This window comes from Hydra vulgaris, chromosome 07, assembly GCF_038396675.1.
Source record: "Hydra vulgaris chromosome 07, alternate assembly HydraT2T_AEP".
In the NCBI taxonomy this organism is placed as follows: Eukaryota; Metazoa; Cnidaria; class Hydrozoa; order Anthoathecata; family Hydridae; genus Hydra; species Hydra vulgaris.
Window position 1 is genome coordinate 889,081 of NC_088926.1, and position 17,864 is coordinate 906,944.

The 17,864-nt window shown below is 29.4% G+C and overlaps 2 protein-coding genes across 3 annotated transcripts in view; both read right to left on the reverse strand.

The window, feature by feature from the left end:
- The window catches only part of LOC101238762 (uncharacterized), a 161,455-nt gene extending 158,866 nt beyond the window's left edge, over nt 1–2,589 (reverse strand). Inside the window, exon 1 of one of the 2 annotated variants that reach the window (XM_065800743.1) lies at nt 2,482–2,589. In XM_065800743.1, coding sequence (XP_065656815.1) covers nt 2,482–2,508 — 27 coding nt within the window. In that variant the 5' untranslated portion in view covers nt 2,509–2,589. The remainder of the gene's footprint in view (nt 1–2,481) is intronic. The other variant, XM_065800744.1, reaches the window with a different exon arrangement.
- A 2,823-nt stretch (nt 2,590–5,412) lies between these two features.
- LOC136082208 (uncharacterized) lies at nt 5,413–5,901 on the reverse strand. Its single transcript, XM_065800726.1, has one exon. The coding sequence runs from the start codon at nt 5,899–5,901 to the stop codon at nt 5,413–5,415; it is 489 nt and encodes a 162-aa protein (XP_065656798.1).
- Between the last annotated feature and the right edge of the window lie 11,963 nt (nt 5,902–17,864).

Consider the following 17,864-nt stretch of genomic DNA (forward strand, 5'->3'; position numbering starts at 1 on the left):
TGGCTTTTACAATTGGAAAAAAGCTAAACACACTATTTTCGGCCACGAAAAAAGCAAGGAACATATTCAATGTATGATTAAGTGGATAGAATTCATAAAACAAAATACTCATGTCGATGAATATATGGTAAGCCAGATTAAAAGGGAATTTAATTATTGGTCTGCAATCTTAAATAGAATAGTTGCGGTTATTCGTTTTTTAGCCGGAAGATGTTTAGCATTTCGAGGCCATAATGAAGTTATAGGATCGTCAAATAACGGAAATTACTTAGGCATGTTAGAACTGTTGACTAAATTTGATCCAGTTTTAAAGCAACACATTGACACTTTTGCAAATAAAGGCAAAGGTAATGTAAATTATTTGTCTAAAACTATTTGTGAAGAGCTAATTGATATTATGTCTCAAAAGGTTTTAACGCACATTATTACCGAAATAAAAAAAGCAAAATACTGGGGAATTATTGTAGATTCGACTCCTGATATTTCTCACGTGGATCAACTTTCTGTGATATTTCGTTATTATCTAAATGGCCACGTGTATGAACGATTTTTTTGTTTTCTACAAATTAAAAGCCACGACGGTAAATCTTTGATTACTGACATTTTAGATCTACTGGAAAGATATTCTGGATTACAGGCACGTTTAAAAGAGCGGAGTGAATTAGCTTTTTATATCCCCTGCGCTGGACATTCTTAATTTAGTAGGGCGGTGCAGTGTCAGTGAGTGCATCAATTCTATCAACTATTTTGGCGTTCTCCAGAGTTTGTATTCATTTTTTGTAGCTTCAACACATAGATGGGATTTATTGAAAGGAAATCGTGCTACACTCAAGCGCCTATCAGATACACGATGGTCATGTAGGTCAGATGCTTCAAAAAGTTTGGTAGAAAATTTTGATGGGATTTATGCAGCGCTATGTCATATAGCTGAAGATACAGAAGAAAAATCTGATACTCGTCATGAAGCTTTGTGTTTATTAAATAAGATCACTAAGCTAGAGTTTGCATTCATGGCTGTACTTTGGCATCACATACTTAAGAGGTTTAATGCAGTTAGCAAATTATTTGCATACAGCAAGCAGTATGTTACTTTCACTAATTGACTTTGTAAAAAACTTACGAAACAACTTTACGAGATTTGAGAATGAATCAAAAAAACTTAGCTCGTTTATTGAAAAAGACTGTTCTGATAAGAACAAAAGAAAGGTAATTAAAAAATTGAGCAACAGAGAAAACCAAGTTGATTCTTTAAGCGTATCCGACAAGTTTCGAGTGAATACATTTTTTGTCATTATTGACAAACTTGTGACACAATTAACTATAAGAAGTGATGGTTACAACAACGTAAATAAGTTATTTGGATTTCTATCGAAGCTGTTAATTATTAGTACCATGGAATTGCAAGTTAGCGCAAAAAAAAATTGTAGAAGTGTACTCAAATGATTTAGAAGATAGTTTCATACTTGAAATATAACAATTTGTAACATTATTAAAGTTGCAGCCTCCGGGTTTTTTTTCGCATAAAAAAGATAAATCTGAGACTGAAAACACATTGATTCCTCTGCATGTTTTAAATTGGATTGTTGAAACCGATATTATTGATGTATTTCCAAATGTTTATATAGCATATCAGTTGTTTCTAACTATTCCCATAACAAATTGCGAGGCTGAGAGATCATTCTCTACTCTTAAAAGAGTTAAGAACATGCACCGATCAACAATGGTCCATAGTCGTTTAAGTAATATAGCAAGATTAACTATTGAGTCAAAATTATTAGAAATTTTGGATTTCAGCGATGTGATTGCAGAGTTTGCGGGGAAGAAAAGCAGAAAAAAATCACTCAACTTAATTCAATAAAATAAATATAAAAGTTGTATATAAATAAATATCAGTGATAGCGCTTTCAAGAAAATCTTTGTTTTACTCATTTTTGTTGTTGTTAGTGGAACGGGGCCTCTTACTAATAAAAAGCTCCGGGTCCCGAAAAGTCTTAATCTGCCACTGGTGGTTTCACATGTTTTGTTATCACATTATGTGATAACAAAATATAATAAGATATAAAAAGTATATAGACGTCATCAGCAATGATGATATTTTTATATTATCATTTAAAGAGATATTTATTTGAAAAGTTCCATTTTTATTTAATGTTTTGACAGCAATAGTCTGATGAACTTTTTTCCAAAAACTCAGCCCATAGAACAGACTTCATTTTTTTAAGTTTATTATTACGAGTTATCGATTGAAAATATTTTTTTGTCTACTTTTCCAAACAATAATATTTTCCATTTAACAACGAGTAAGCTACTATACTTTTACTTTTAAGTTTTTATGATGCTTTTAATTTTTTGATTTGATGTTAAATAGATTAAAAATAAAACAAAAATAAAAAAGTAAACAAATAGAATTAAAGATAAATTATAAAAATACCTGCACTATTAAATTATAAAAATACCTGCACTATTAAATTATAAAAGTACCTGCACTATTAAATAGATTTGCTTCATTCTTTACTAAATAGCTTTTTCAGTTATTTTAAAAATAATGGAAAAAGTATTTGGAGGAAAAGAAGACTTAATAAAATTTGTGAATGAATGTATAATTCAAACATATTTAATCAATCATCTTATTGATAAAATTTAAAATAATTCATCATCATTATCCATTCACTATTCAATTAACAATTACATTTATTATTATTTGAAAAAATGAAAAAATCCATTATATATGCATGCATATTGTATGTATCTAGTAATATATGCATACATATTGTGTTTCCTTAGCAATATATGCATACGTTTTATAGGTCTCTAGTTATGTATAAGTTTATATAATAGCTCCTAGTGATACATGTATATATGTTGTAGTCACTAACCCTAAACCTAGCCCATAGTGCAAAACCTTATAGTGTGTGTGGGGGGGGGGGGGGAGAGTTTAACGTTTCGACCAGGCTTCTCACTACTAGGGAGTAAAAAGTGTTTTGTAATTTGTAAATGATTTTTTTTATTTGGTTTATTGAAGTGCATAAAGAATTAAATTCAACAAAAAAAAAACAATAGTTTTGAACAAATTAACAGTTTACTATAAAGAATTTTATACGAATAGAGGAGGTATTTTTAAATTTTTTAGTATGTATTGTAAAAAAGACGTCCTGAAGACGTGTTTATAGTTTTTTTTTTTAATTGCATTTTTATTAAAGCTGAAAAAAAATGCTCAAATTGAAATTGGCATTACACTTAAATAAAGTTAAAATGTCCCCACTACGAAATCAGGTTCATTATCATTTGAAGCTATTTTTCTGCTTTCATCATGGTTTTTTATAGAAAGCAAGTTTATATTATATGTATTACTAAAATAGCATAAATGTACTTGATTTTATTATTGCAAAATTATTAATAGATGATACAAATATCATTGATGGTGCAAATGACCAACTATTGAAGTGTAAATTTTGTTTTTAGTCCTAGATTGTTAAAAACTCACTCTAGTTATCAAGCTTTAGTTATCAGTATTATTTTTCAAATTTAATCAAAAGTATAATGAAGCTCTAATTTATTTACAATTCTTTGTCTTGATTATCAGTGAATTTATCCCCTACGTACACGGGCACATTGAATATGTTTAAAAAAAATTTTTTGTTGTTGAAAATATTGTAGTAGTCCTCCTTAAGGGGTATGTAAATTTTTATTAAAATATTAATTTTATTAAAATATAAAATAGGACTGGTTTGCACAAATGTACACATCTTGTTTCAATTATTGTTTTGTTTAAGTTTTATAGTGAAAAATGAACAAAATGAAGTGTGTACGTTTGTACACATGGTGTACGAAGGGGATATTAAGTTCCCTCTTTTTGTACAGACCAAACAATCAATTATTTATATTATTATATGTTTGGACTTTTAATTCAACTTTCTCTTTTTTATTTACACACCCTCACACACGCACAATACAACTAAATAATTAAAAATAATGAATCAGTATTAATTATTAATAAGATTAGGTTGTGTTTGAACTTTTCAGCTTTACTTTTATTATTGACTCATTCTCACGCAAACACGCAACTAATCAATTAAAAATAATGAATCAGTATTAATTTGCAACATGAATTCTATAAAATGCGAACGCTACATAAATATTTGTTTTCATAGCAATGTTGACCTCGACAAGATAAATATTTAATTTGATCAATCGATAGGGATGACAATGCATTCATGATTTCAAAAATGTATCAAAATAGTTTACTGAATAAATGTTTTCATTCTGAGCTTTAAGCGAACGTTATGTGATAGCAAACCAACGGTGCATGGTAGCAAATTTTATACTTTATTATAACTTATAACCTTTTTTTTTTTGCCAAAAATTCTCAAATAGATTTTAACTTATGAAAATAAAAAACACTAGATTGGAATCATCGATGCCACACCAGTGTGGCACCGATGATTCCAATCTTCCTTGATCTTACCTATATGCACCTTGACCCTTATGTTTTTTTTTTCTTTGTTTTTTTGTTTTTTTTGCCGAGTAAATATATACAATCCGTATGTTACTAACAAGATATATATGTAGCAGGGGCGAGAAGAAGACTAATATGTCTTATCACCAAGCCTCTTGATAAATTCCGTAAATACAAAGTTTGATTTAAAATTGGTAAAGTAATAAATAAAACATCTATTATAAAAAAATAACAAAAAGCGCTATTAACTTAAACATAAGTAATTTTTATTTATTGAAAATCATGAAATTTTTTTTTTTTTTAAATTAAACTTTAGAACACAAAAAAATAATTTAAGGATCAAAAAATAAAAAGAATAACAACACATATTAAACAATAAAGGCATAAATAAATTTGAAAAGTTACTAAGTGCATTTTTTTTTTTTTTTTGTCGTGTCATATAAACATATAAACTTGAAATCTGAAAGAAGATCGTATCGATATTGTTGCCAGAACCATATAAAAATTACAATATAAATATAATATAAAATACTACAGGTAGTTTATAAAAAATAATAATCAAAAACATTTGAAATAAGAAATGGTTAAAATAATATATTGAAAATATTTCAATATTTTATCCGTTGAAAAAACAATATTCTTAAACATGTTTTTAAAAACAGAAAAAGAGATAGACGAATCTAAATTAGGCTGGATAATTTTATTCAAGAAATAAGTTGCTCGATAATCTATACAAAACTGATTAAACTTTGTTTCTCCATAGAACTATTTAAAAGGGTTCTTTTAAATAGTTATTATTTCGCAAACTATATTTATTCTTTACTTTAAAGGTAAATTGATATTTAAAAACATTTAATAACGGGTGATGCGGAAGTTATCGGACAAAATAAAAACGTCAATAATTTATTTATAAATAAAAAAACAAACTACTATTATATTTTTTTTAAATAAAGCATTTATCTTTTAATAAAAATATATTTTTTTTTATATGAAAAAACACCACCATCTGCAATTGATCTCAATTTTGCTCTGACGCCTTTCATATGCGACTGTAATAAGTTTAAATCAATTTCTTGTAGTTTTAGTTTAATGCGATCAATCAAAACTTGCTCTGTTGAAGCTTGCCAATCTCCCTCGTAAACCTTCTGTGCCAAATGTCCCCAAAAATTTTCAATTGGTCGTGCTTGAGACACATTTGGGGGGTTGGATTCTTTATCAACGTAATAGACATATTGGTCCATCCAATTTAGAGAATCTTTAGAATAATGAGAACTTGCTAAATCTGGCCAAAATAAATAGTTAAAGTCTCCATGATACTTGTGAATAAATGGAAGAAGTCGTTTTTCTAAACATTCATTGATATAGATTGATGAATTGATCGCTACAGCCTTGGAAGTGCGAAACAATGGCTCGGACATACCACGGTCGGATATGGCTATCCACATTAATATTTTTTTTGGAAATTTTTCTTTTCCTATAAAACGAACACTTTCTGGGCATGTCTTTTTGTTGCTTGTGTAGTATCCAGAATTTCTAGGGATGTTGTCCCCTGCAAAACAAAATTTTTCGTTATCGATGACTAGAAGCGATTTTGTGTTATAGAGTTGGTTAACTAGTTTCCTGCTTCTTTTCTTTGCCTTTATTTGTTGTTCTATAGTGTATTTTGGAGTCTTTTCACGTTATCTATAGTTAATATTCATTTTTTTAACTGACGACCAATTGTCGATTGATTTACACCGAATTTAATACCTATTTTTCTCTGACTGACCCCTTTTCGATTATTGACAAGTCTCGTTAATTCGGCTTTCTTTTCTCTAGTCCAGGATGTCGGATGACCAGGGTGCTTTCTATCAGAGAACGATTGAACAGTTTCAAGTCTTTTTAGGTTATCATATATTGTACTTCGAGCAAATCCTTCCTTTTCAAAATGATTTACGGTTGTTTTTTTTTTATATATTAGGTTTATTTACAAAAAACATTTTTAGTCGCTTTCGAAAAGATTCTCGTTCAGCTGCATTTAACCTCGTTTTAAATAATTGTGTTTCAAATAATAAAGTTTATATTTTATAGAACGTTTATGTCTAGGCATAAAACCACAAAAACTAATTATTATGCTCAAATAATGAAATTAGGATTTGTCCGATAACTTCCGCATCACCCTTTAACGGGTTGTTCATGCAACAAAACGTAAAACATAAAGTATTATACAAGTTAAGTTGATAAACGTTTAATACATTCATATCTTTGAATAAAGGTTTTGTGTTTAAAAACGATTTAAAGAATATATAACTTGCATTGCATATTTCTGATTGCTGTAAAGACGTTGCAACTTACTTTTACCTGTACTTCCCCAGGGAATATTTGCATAGGTTATATAGCTATGATGTAGCTTTGTATAGCATTTAACTCAAGCTTTTCTAAAATTAATAAAAAAGAAAAGCAAATTGACTAAGAATCTACTGAGAGAAAAACTGGATATTAAAGAAGGTATACAAATTGAAAGAGCGCATCGTGCTGGAAGAACACGAAGAAGGTAAGCGTAGAAAAGAAGCTATTGTTGTCAAGTTTCTCAATTTTAAAGATCGTGAAAACATTCTCGAAAAATACAACAACAAAAAAATTGTGGAAGGAAAACATGTATATAAACGAAGATTTCAGCGAGCGGACAACTAGTATTCGCAAACAACTTTTTTGACAAGCAAAAGGTCTACGAGCATTAGGTAAATTTGCTAAAGTTGTGTACAATAAAATAATCACTAAGCCATCTTAAAATAAAGTATATTCACGGTTATTTATAACAGAATAAAAAAAGTAAATAATAAAAAATGAATTATAAATAATAATAATAATAATAATAATAATTTTGAAAAATAATAATAATTTTGAAAATGTTTTTAAATTTTTTCAAATTATTAATTTTAAATCGGATGAAGAATCCGATTCAGAATTAGTGTGCTCTTATTTTCAACCAAATGAAGTTAGTAACTTTATAGGAGTGGATAATAAAAGTGATTATTTTAATGTCATTCACGTGAATATTAGAAGTTTACAAAAGAATTTTGAAAATTTTTAAATTTAATATACAAAACCAACAATTGTTTTAATGTGATTTGCGTAACCGAAACTTGGTGTTCTAAAATAGATTTTGAATCAAATTCTAATCTCCTTCTCCCAGGTTTTATAATAATTTTTTCATAACGAAAGAATAATAGGCGCGGAGGAGGAGAACTTTATTATTTGAAAGAAAATATTTTCTACAAAGTTAGAAGTGATAAGAGTGTTTTTGATACGGATCGAGTGATCTTAACAATTGAACTAATAAACAAAAGTTCTAAAAACATTTTAATGAGCTGTTGCTATAGGCCTCCAACTGGAAGAACAGAAAATCTTGGTAAATTTGTGAAATACTATCTAATAAAAAAAACTAGTCAAGAGAAAAAAAAAAGTTATATTTTGGGTGACTTCAAATTGGATTGTTTTGGGTATAGCGAAAACCAAAACATAAAAATATTTTATAACAATTTATTTGAAATGGGTACCGTATCAATAATAGATAGACCGACTAGAATTACAAGCCATTCGTCAACTTCAATTGATAATATATTAACCGCAGATAAATCTCTAAAAAATAAATCGCAAATAAATCTCTAAAAAAAAGGAATTATAAAAACTGATATTTCTGGTCATTTTCCCACATTTTTTTCAATTAAATCAGATTATCAAATAAAAAATGAGGGCAGAACGACAATAAAAAAGCGAATTGTTAACAATTGTAACTTTAAATCATTCAACGATCAAATTTTACTGCAGGACTGGAATCACATAAACTTTAATGATAACATAAACATTATCTATAACGCACTTTTTAAAACTTTCTTTAAAATCTATGACACTAATTTTACAATATGTGAAATAAATCTCAAATTCAATGACATTATTGTTATTATTATTATTATTATTATTATTATTGCTATTATTATTGTTGTTATTGTTATTATTGTTATTATTGTTATTACTATTATTATTATCTCCTTGGATAACTAAGGGACTAAAAAAGTCTTCGAAACTATAACAAAAATTGTATAATAAATGTTTAAAAACAAAATCCGAAAAACATAAACAAAATTACAAAAACTACAAAAATCTGTTTGGAAAACTCCGCAAAAATGCTAAAAAAAATTATTATTCTAAATTGCTTACTCAGCACAAACATAACTTTAAACGCGTCTGGGAATTAATGAAAGAAATTACAGGAAAGCAAAAAGTAATTTCAACCTCTCTTCCACTTGCAATAAAAGTTGGAAATAAAATAACTAATGATACTAATGAAATTGCGACTGAATTTAACAAATTTTTTTTCACTATAGGAGCAAATTTATCAAACAAAATCCCTTTAATAAATTATAAATTAACAGATGAACTTCAAACGTCAAACTCCTTACATTTTAAAAACCTAACGCTTAAGGAATTTCATATAGTTAAAAAGAAATAAATCAGTAGGACCTGACGGTATTAATGGAAATATTGTGGTAGACTCTTATGACGTCATGAAAGATATTCTTTACAAAATCTTTAAATCGTCCATTAAACAAGGTTCTTTCCCAGACTCTCTAAAAATAGCAAAAGTAATTCCTATTTTTAAGACAGGAGACCCGACCAATATAAAAATTTACAGACCTATTTCTGTTCTTCCAAAATTTCAGTTTTTTCAAAAATATTAGAAAGAATAATGTATAACAGAGTATACACTTACCTAATTACCAATAGACTCCTTTATGAAAATCAGTTCGGTTTTAAAAAAAACAACTCAACCGAACATGCTATTCTTCAAGTAACACGTTGTATTAACGAATCTTTTAAAAATCAAAAATTTACACTTGGTGTTTTCATTGACTTGTCAAAAGCTTTTGACACGATCTATCATAATATTTTGCTTTTAAACTTGAATGTTATGGCATAGCAGGAAAAACTTTAAGTTGGTTTAAAAGTTATCTCTCCAACCGAAAGCAATTTGTTTTTAACAAAGATTCCCAACCTCAAACATTAATGAACATAACATATGGTGTCCCTCAAGGATCCATACATGACCACTTCTTTTCATTATATATATAAATGATCTTAACAAAGCATCCAATTTAAAAGCTATAATTTTTGCAGACAACACGAACTTGTTTCAGTCACATGAAAATATAAACATAATTTTTAATAATATGAACAGAGAACTTAAAAAAATTTCGTTTGGGTTCAAAAAAAATAGGCTACCTTTAAATATTAAAAAAACAAAATGGATACTTTTCCATCCAAACTATAAAAAACAGATATTGCCTGTAAATATGCCTGATCTTTTTACAGACAATGTCATACTAAAAATAGAAAAAGTGACAAAATTTTTAGGAGTTTTTATTAAAGAAAATCTGTCTTGGAAATCACACATCAATAATGTTTCTAATAAAGTTACAAAAAACATTGGAATTCTATACAAATCAAGAGATATTTTAAACAAAAAGCAATTAACATAATTATATTACTCTTTTATTCACTGTCTTATTAATTATGCAAATATTACATGGGGAAGTACACATAAAACTAAACTTAAATCTCTTTTATTTTTAATTTTAAAAATCGTTTTTCAAAATCTGAACCGCTTTTTAAAGAAATGGATGCCTTAAATGTTTATCAACTAAATGTATTTAATGTTTTGTGTTCTATGTACAAATGTAAAGAACTTATGTCCCCTGATGTTTTTGTAAACCTTTACAAAATTAAACCCCAAAACAAATATAACCTACGTAATAATAACATTTTAGAAAAACCTTTTTGCAATAATAAACAAGCTCAGTTTTGTATATCTTATCGTGGACCTTTTCTCTGGAATGAAATAGTACGGCCTAATTTTGTTTTTTCATCTAAATTCACCTAATTCTTTTTCAAACAATCTAACGGATCCGCCATCTAACTTTTTTTTTTTTCAACTAGTGCTTATTTCGTAAATGGTAACACTTAGCTCATGTCTGATTTGACAGATAATTAGTTTTATCCTTCCGCTGAACGAATATGGTTGTGTATACGCTTGAACAACGCTGGGAAATATTGCGACATTACTTTGAAAATCATGGTAATGTTGCAGCATGTGTGCGAAAATTGCGTACGGATTTTGGAAGAAGAGAAGCACCGTCAGCTCCGTATGTTCGTTATCTTGTGGAAAAAGTGAAAGAAACTGGCATCCTCATCGATAAACCAAAGCGTGAAAAGCCAAAAACAGTGCGTATACCCGAGAATATTGCTGCTGTGGCAGAAAGTGTGCGTGAAGCGCCATCAACATCAATTCACCGTCGTTCTCAACAATTGAACATTTCGGAGACATCATTGAGACGAATTTTGCATAAAGACCTTGGTATGGCGCCATACAAAGTCCAATTGATTCAGGAGTTGAAGCCAACTGACCATCCAATGCGTTTTCGCTTCGCTAAGTGGGCCTGCGATCGACTTACAGAAGATGCCGATTTTGCCAAAAAAATCATCTTTTCAGGTATGTAAACAAGCAAAATTGTCGCATTTGGGGCACAGAAAACCCGCACACATACATTGAAAAGCCGATGCACCCAAAACGAGTCACTGTTTAGTGCGGATTTTGGTCCAGAGGCATAATTGGGCCATTTTTCTTCGAAAATGAACAAGGAGTGGCCGTTACAGTCAATGGCGATCGTTATCGGGCCATGTTGACCGAACTTTTGTTCACAAAAATTGAAGAGGAGGATATTGGCAACATTTGGTTTCAACAGGACGGCGCTACGTGCCACACAGCCGAAGCTACACTCGATGTTTTGCGCCCTATTTTTGAAGATCGCATTATCAGCCGCAGAGCTGGTGTCGTTTGGCGACCTCGGAGCTGCGATTTTACACTGTTGGACTATTATTTGTTGGGTGCCCTCAAAGATAAGTGTTACGCCGACAAGCCAGAGACAATAGACGCTTTAAAGGACATTATTCGTGAAGCCATTGGTGAAATACAGCTGCACACAATCGATAATGTGCTTAAAAATTGGACCGATCGTGTAGGCTACTGCATGGCCAGCTGAGGCAGCCATTTGAATGAAACTATTTTCCATTATTAACCGGAAGGATTGTACTTTCAAATAAAAAAAACATTTGAGAAAATATTCAGTAGATTTTTTTATAGCATTTTCAAAAAAAAAAATTTATATTTGACGGACCCGTTATATAATAGAATATTTAAATATTCTGACCAAAATAATATACTATATACCAAACAGTTTGGCTTTAAAAAAAATATTTCAACCGAGCACGCAATTATTCAATTTCTCAGGGAAATCTCAGAATCCCCCGAAAAAAAACAATACACCCCAGGAGCCTTTATTGATCTTTCGAAAGCTTTCAATTCGTTGACCACAAAATATTGCTTAAAAAGCTCGAATACAATGGAATTAATAACAATATGCTAAAATGGTTTCATAGTTACTTATCAAATAGAAACCAACTTGTTACCTCTAATGATGGCCTTCAAAGTGACTATATTGAAATAACCTGTGGTGTTCCACAAGACTCTATTCTAGGTCCTCTTATGTTTTTAATTTATATTAATGATTTAAGTAAAGCAGCTAATCTTCGGAGTATTATGTTTGCTGATGATACGAATTTGTTCTTATCAAACAGTAATATTAATGAGCTGTTTTCTGATATGAATAAAGAACTTAAATGCGTATCTGAGTGGTTTAAATGTAACAAATTAACCTTAAACCTTGATAAAACAAAATACATTCTGTTTCACCCTATATCTAAAAAACGTTTTTTGCCAACAACGATGCCAAAAATTCTTATTGATGAATTTGAAATAAAAAAGGAAACTTTTACTAGTTTTCTTGACATTTATCTTGATGAGAATGTTACATGGAAACCACATATTGACTACATTTGCACTAAAATTTCTAAAAGAATAGGAGTCCTCTATAAGTCAAGAAATTATTTAAACAAAACCATTTTAATCCAACTCTATTACTCATTTATACATAGTTATATTAACTATGCAAATATTGCTTGGGGAAGTACAAGCAAAAGTAAGTTGCGTACTCTTTTTCATCGTCAGAAACATGCAATACGCTTAGTTTGTTTTGAAAATCGACTTACGCATTCAAGGTTTTTATTTAAAAATATAAAAGTACTTAATATTTATAAAGTGAATGTATATAAAATATCATGTTTTATGTTTCAATGTAAAATCAATCCGTCATTACACATTTTTAAAGATTTTATTACCTTAAAAACAAAAAATAAGTATACACTACGAAATGATAAATCACTTTATGAACCCTTTTGTCGAACAAAATTCAATCAGTTCTGTATAGCTTATCGTGCACCAAATCTCTGGAACAAAATCATTTTACCTAATTTTGATTTATCAATTACCTTCCCAGTCTTTAAAAAGAAATTAAAAGAATTCATTCTTTTTAATGAGAATATTTTGAAATACTTTTAAAAATAAGAAATTTATATAAATACGGTCTTTTGTTTTTGTATTTTGTCATTTTTATTTGTTTATATTTATTCATAGCTTAAGTTATATTTTATTATAACGATTTATGGTTCCGGCGACAATATCATTAGATCTTCTATCAGATACCAAGTTTTTATTTAAACTTTCTTTTTGTTATTATGTTTTTAATCTTATTGATGTGCTGATTATATTCTCTATTATAATTTATTAAAAGTATAAAAATTCCAATACTTTTAAATGTAAAACTTTATATTAAAAAAAAAGAGGACAATTTATACATACATAATGTATGTATGTATGTATGTATGTATGTATGTATGTATGTATGTATGTATGTATGTATGTATGTATGTATGTATGTATGTATGTATGTATGTATGTATGTATGTATGTATGTATGTATGTATGTATGTATGTATGTATGTATGTATGTATGTATGTATGTATGTATGTATGTATGTATGTATGTATGTATGTATGTATGTATGTATGTATGTATGTGTGTATATATATGTATGTGTGTAAGTGTGTGTATTTATATATGTGTTTACATACAAACAATAAAAAAAAAACAATAAAAAAAATAAAAATTATCAAACCGGAACACATTGGTCAAAACAGCAATTTCTTAGTATCTACGTCTTTATTAATTGTCAAGAACTTGAGAAGAAGAAGAAGAAGAAGAAGAAGAAGAAGAAGAAGAAGAAGAAGAAGAAGAAGAAGAAGAAGAAGAAGAAGAAGAAGAAGAAGAAGAAGAAGAAGAAGAAGAAGAAGAAGAAGAAGAAGAAGAAGAAGAAGAAGAAGAAGAAGAAGAAGAAGAATAAGAAGAAGAATAATAAGAAGAAGAAAAAGAAGAATAAGAATAAGAAGAAGATGAAGAAGAAGAAGAAGAAGAAGAAGAAGAAGAAGAAGAAGAAGAGAAGAAGAAGAAGAAGAAGAAGAAGAAGAAGAAGAAGAAGAAGAAGAAGAAGAAGAAGAAGAAGAAGAAGAAGAAGAAGAAGAGAAGAAGAAGAAGAAGAAGAAGAAGAAGAAGAAGAAAGAAGAAGAAGAAGAAGAAGAAGAAGAAGAAGAAGAAGAAGAAGAAGAAGAAGGAAGAAGAAGAAGAAGAAGAAGAAGAAGAAGAAGAAGAAGAAGAAGAAGAAGAAGAAGAAGAAGAAGAAGAAGAAGAAGAAGAAGAAGAAGAAGAAGAAGAAGAAGAAGAAGAAGAAGAAGAAGAAGAAGAAGAAGAAGAAGAAGAAGAAGAAGAAGAAGAAGAAGAAGAAAAAACGAAGTGTTACTTTATTAAAACTGAAAAACGAACATTGCAATGAAAGGAGAAAAGATTAATAATTTCTTAAAAAACTGAAGATTTGGATGTTTAACAACTAAAAATAATTGTGAATTTGAACAAAATTATAACCGGATATAAAAACTCGAAAAACAAATTTCTAAGTAAAGACACACAAGTTCTGCAAGTAAACATTTTCACCACAAACAAGTTATAAAGATAAAAATGTAAACTATGCAAACTATATTATGGAAATATAATAAATAAAAAATAAAAAATAAAAAAATTTACTTGCTTTTCGTTTTTAAGCAAGTCGGTACTTTTTGAGGATTCATCCCCCCCCTCCCCCTAAATTAATTATAATTAATCATACCAATACTAAAAGTTGGTGACATTGAGAATATAAGTAACTATCGTCCAACATGAACATTGAACTAGCCAAAATTTTCGAATGGTTTAGATTAAACAAACTATCATTAAATATTGATAAACTAAATGGATTCTTTTTCATCCTTATGGTAAAAAGCACCAGCAGCCTAGCAATTTACTCTTTCTTTTTATCGATAACATAGTTATTAAAAGAGTTCTAGTGACAAGATTTTTAGGTGTATATATCGATGAAAATCTTAATTGGAAAAGCCACATTGCTAACTTGTGCAATAAAATTTCAAAGAGTATAGGCATTTTACACAAAATAAGAAAATTTCTAGATAAACATACCTTAATTCAGTTATATTACTCGCTAATTCATTGCCATATTAATTATGCACACATTGCTCGGGGTAGCACTTATAAAAGTAAACTTAAACCTCTCTATCGGCAACAGAAACATGTAGCACGCCTTATAAATTTCAAGGACCGTTTTGCTCACGCCAAGCCTCTTTTATGTGATATGAAAGCACTCAATATATATGAGTTAAATGTTTTTAATATTCTTTGTTTTATGTATAAATGCAAGACCCACCTATCACCAGTTTCTTTTCGGAACTTGTATTTACAAAAAGATAGAAATAAATATATTTTAAGGAAGGATAATTTAATTCGACAACCATTTTCTCAAACTAATTTCAAGAATATAATTTTGATTCTTTTAAACAAAATCTTAAAAAACTCATTTTTTCAACTGAAAATATACAAATCTACTTTTAAATTTTAAATTTTTTGAAAATCCCTTATCTATATTAGTATATGTATATATTTAATGTATTTTCTTTTTTTTTTTTTTTTTTTTTTTTTATCCACAAGCAAATAGCGGTTTCTCTGTGACAAAACCTGATGGTCTTCTTTGAGTATCCACGTTCTTTATATTTATTTTTATTATTTGCTTCTTAACGATATCTTGACATGTTGATTTTTATTATTGTAATAAAGTTTTGTTTATTTAAATTGTAATAAAATATTGTAATAAAGAACATAACAAAAAAAAATATATATATATACGACAACAATGAAAAAACTTAGTAGCATATACAACAACACCAATGTCAAACTTAAAAATGTTTTTGAGAAACATAGTAAAAACAATTCGTGTGTGTGTTTGTGTTTATATATATATATATATATATATATATATATATATATATTTATATATATATTATATATATAATATATATATATATATATTTTTTTTTTTTTTTTAAAACATCTTCGCTTCCAACAATTTAAAAAACAAATTAAAGTTGGAAGTTACTGAATGAGAAAAGATGAAGATTGTAGAGCAAGAAAACGATTGACGGACGACTTAAAAAATTGCAAATTATATGAATCAGGAAAGCAAGATGAAAGAAGCGAATTCCAAAGAGCTGATGTTCGAGGAAAAAAACTAGACAAATAAGCGTTTTTGGATCACTTAGGAACAGTCACAGAAAAAGGATGAGACTTGATTGAATGACGAGTAACACGAGAATGAATTTTAGTAGATGGCACAAGAGACGCTAGCTCTTTAGAGCAGTGCCCAGTATAGTATTTTTAGAAAAGAGAAAGAGAAGCAACATTACGACGATGTGATAATGGTTGGAAGTTGGCTGCAAGAGCAGGTCCAACTATGTTTACAATGCGTTTTCGCACCTTGACTAAAAGAGAAAGGGCATCATTAGAAGATCCGCCCCAGATATGGCAACAGTATTCCATACAAGGCCGGATTTGAGATTTATAGAGATAGAGAATAGAACCCGAAGTAGGAAAGTGACGAGATCGATAAAGAGATGCAACCTTAGCAGATGCTAATTTTGCAACTGATTTGATATATGTTTTCCAAGAAAGATTGGAAGTAAGAGTTAATCCTAAAAGATGAAGAGTAGGTGACTCATCGAGTACATCACCGTTCATAAATATAGGAAGAACTAAACTATTGCGATAACGATTAGCTGAAAAAAACTGAGTTTTATCTGATTTAAAGTTCCCCAGTCATTGTGAGCCCCATGATGTAGCAGAAATGAGATCCTTTTCAAGCTCAAATGCCCCCTCCAAGCAATCAGAGGGTGTTGGTTTCTTATCACGACAAGAATAAATGGTAGTATCATCAGCAAACAATGCCACCTTAGACGACTTAAAAGATTGCAAATTATATGAGTCAGGAAAGCAAGATGAAGGAAGCAAATTCCAAAGAGCTGCTGTTCGAGGAAAAAAACTAGACGAATAAGCGTTTTTGGAGCACTTAGGAACAGTCACAGAAAAAGGATGACACTTAACTGAATGACGAGTAACACGAGAATGAATCATAGTAGATGGCACATTGTCAAAGATGGAAAATTCATTTTACTATATAAGAGACATGTAAATCGACATGTAATTCAGTCAGTATATGGAAGTCAATCAGTCAGTATTATCAAGACAGTTTATCAAAGTGAGTTTTATTAAAGTGTTTTATCGAAGAACATCAATACAAGAAGTGAAATACAACAAGTGTTTCATTACATCAATACAGTCCACATCCAACCAAGACGTTGTGTTCCACAGAGCATTGTTGTATCATCACAAGTTAAATGCAACACGGTAAGCCTTGAAAAGCGTGATTATTTATTTTTATTATTTTAATGACTTCAAGTGCAAAAATGGCTCCCGACAGTCTTGGATTGAAACTAAGAAATAAAATTATTGGCGATTACGTAAGTGGAATATCACAACAAAAGTATTTGTGATAAATATCGCGTGAAAAAGTGGACCGTATCAAGACCATATTCCAAATATCGTTCTACGGGGAAGTTGGCAGCAGATAACAAAGGTGGAAGACCACGTTCCACCACTTCTAGAGAAAATTCTATGATTGTCAGATCCGTCAAGAAGGATCTCTGGATATCATCAGTCGAGATACAAAAGCAACCGGAAAACGCCTTGATTTACGTTACAGCCATAAGACCGTGAAGCATGGTGGAGGCAATGTAATGGTCTGGGGGTGTTTTTCTGCTAACGGTGTAGGTCGAATACATCGAAACGATGGAATAATGGACCGTTTCATGTATAAAAATATCCTGAAAGATGTTATGTTACCTCATGCTGAATGGAATATGCCAATAAAATGGGTTTTTCAGCAAGACAACTGACAAGACAACTCTGGTAGGCGATTCCAACTGTCGACAACTCGATTTGTAAAGATTTTACTTATATTATTATTGAAACGAACTATCTCT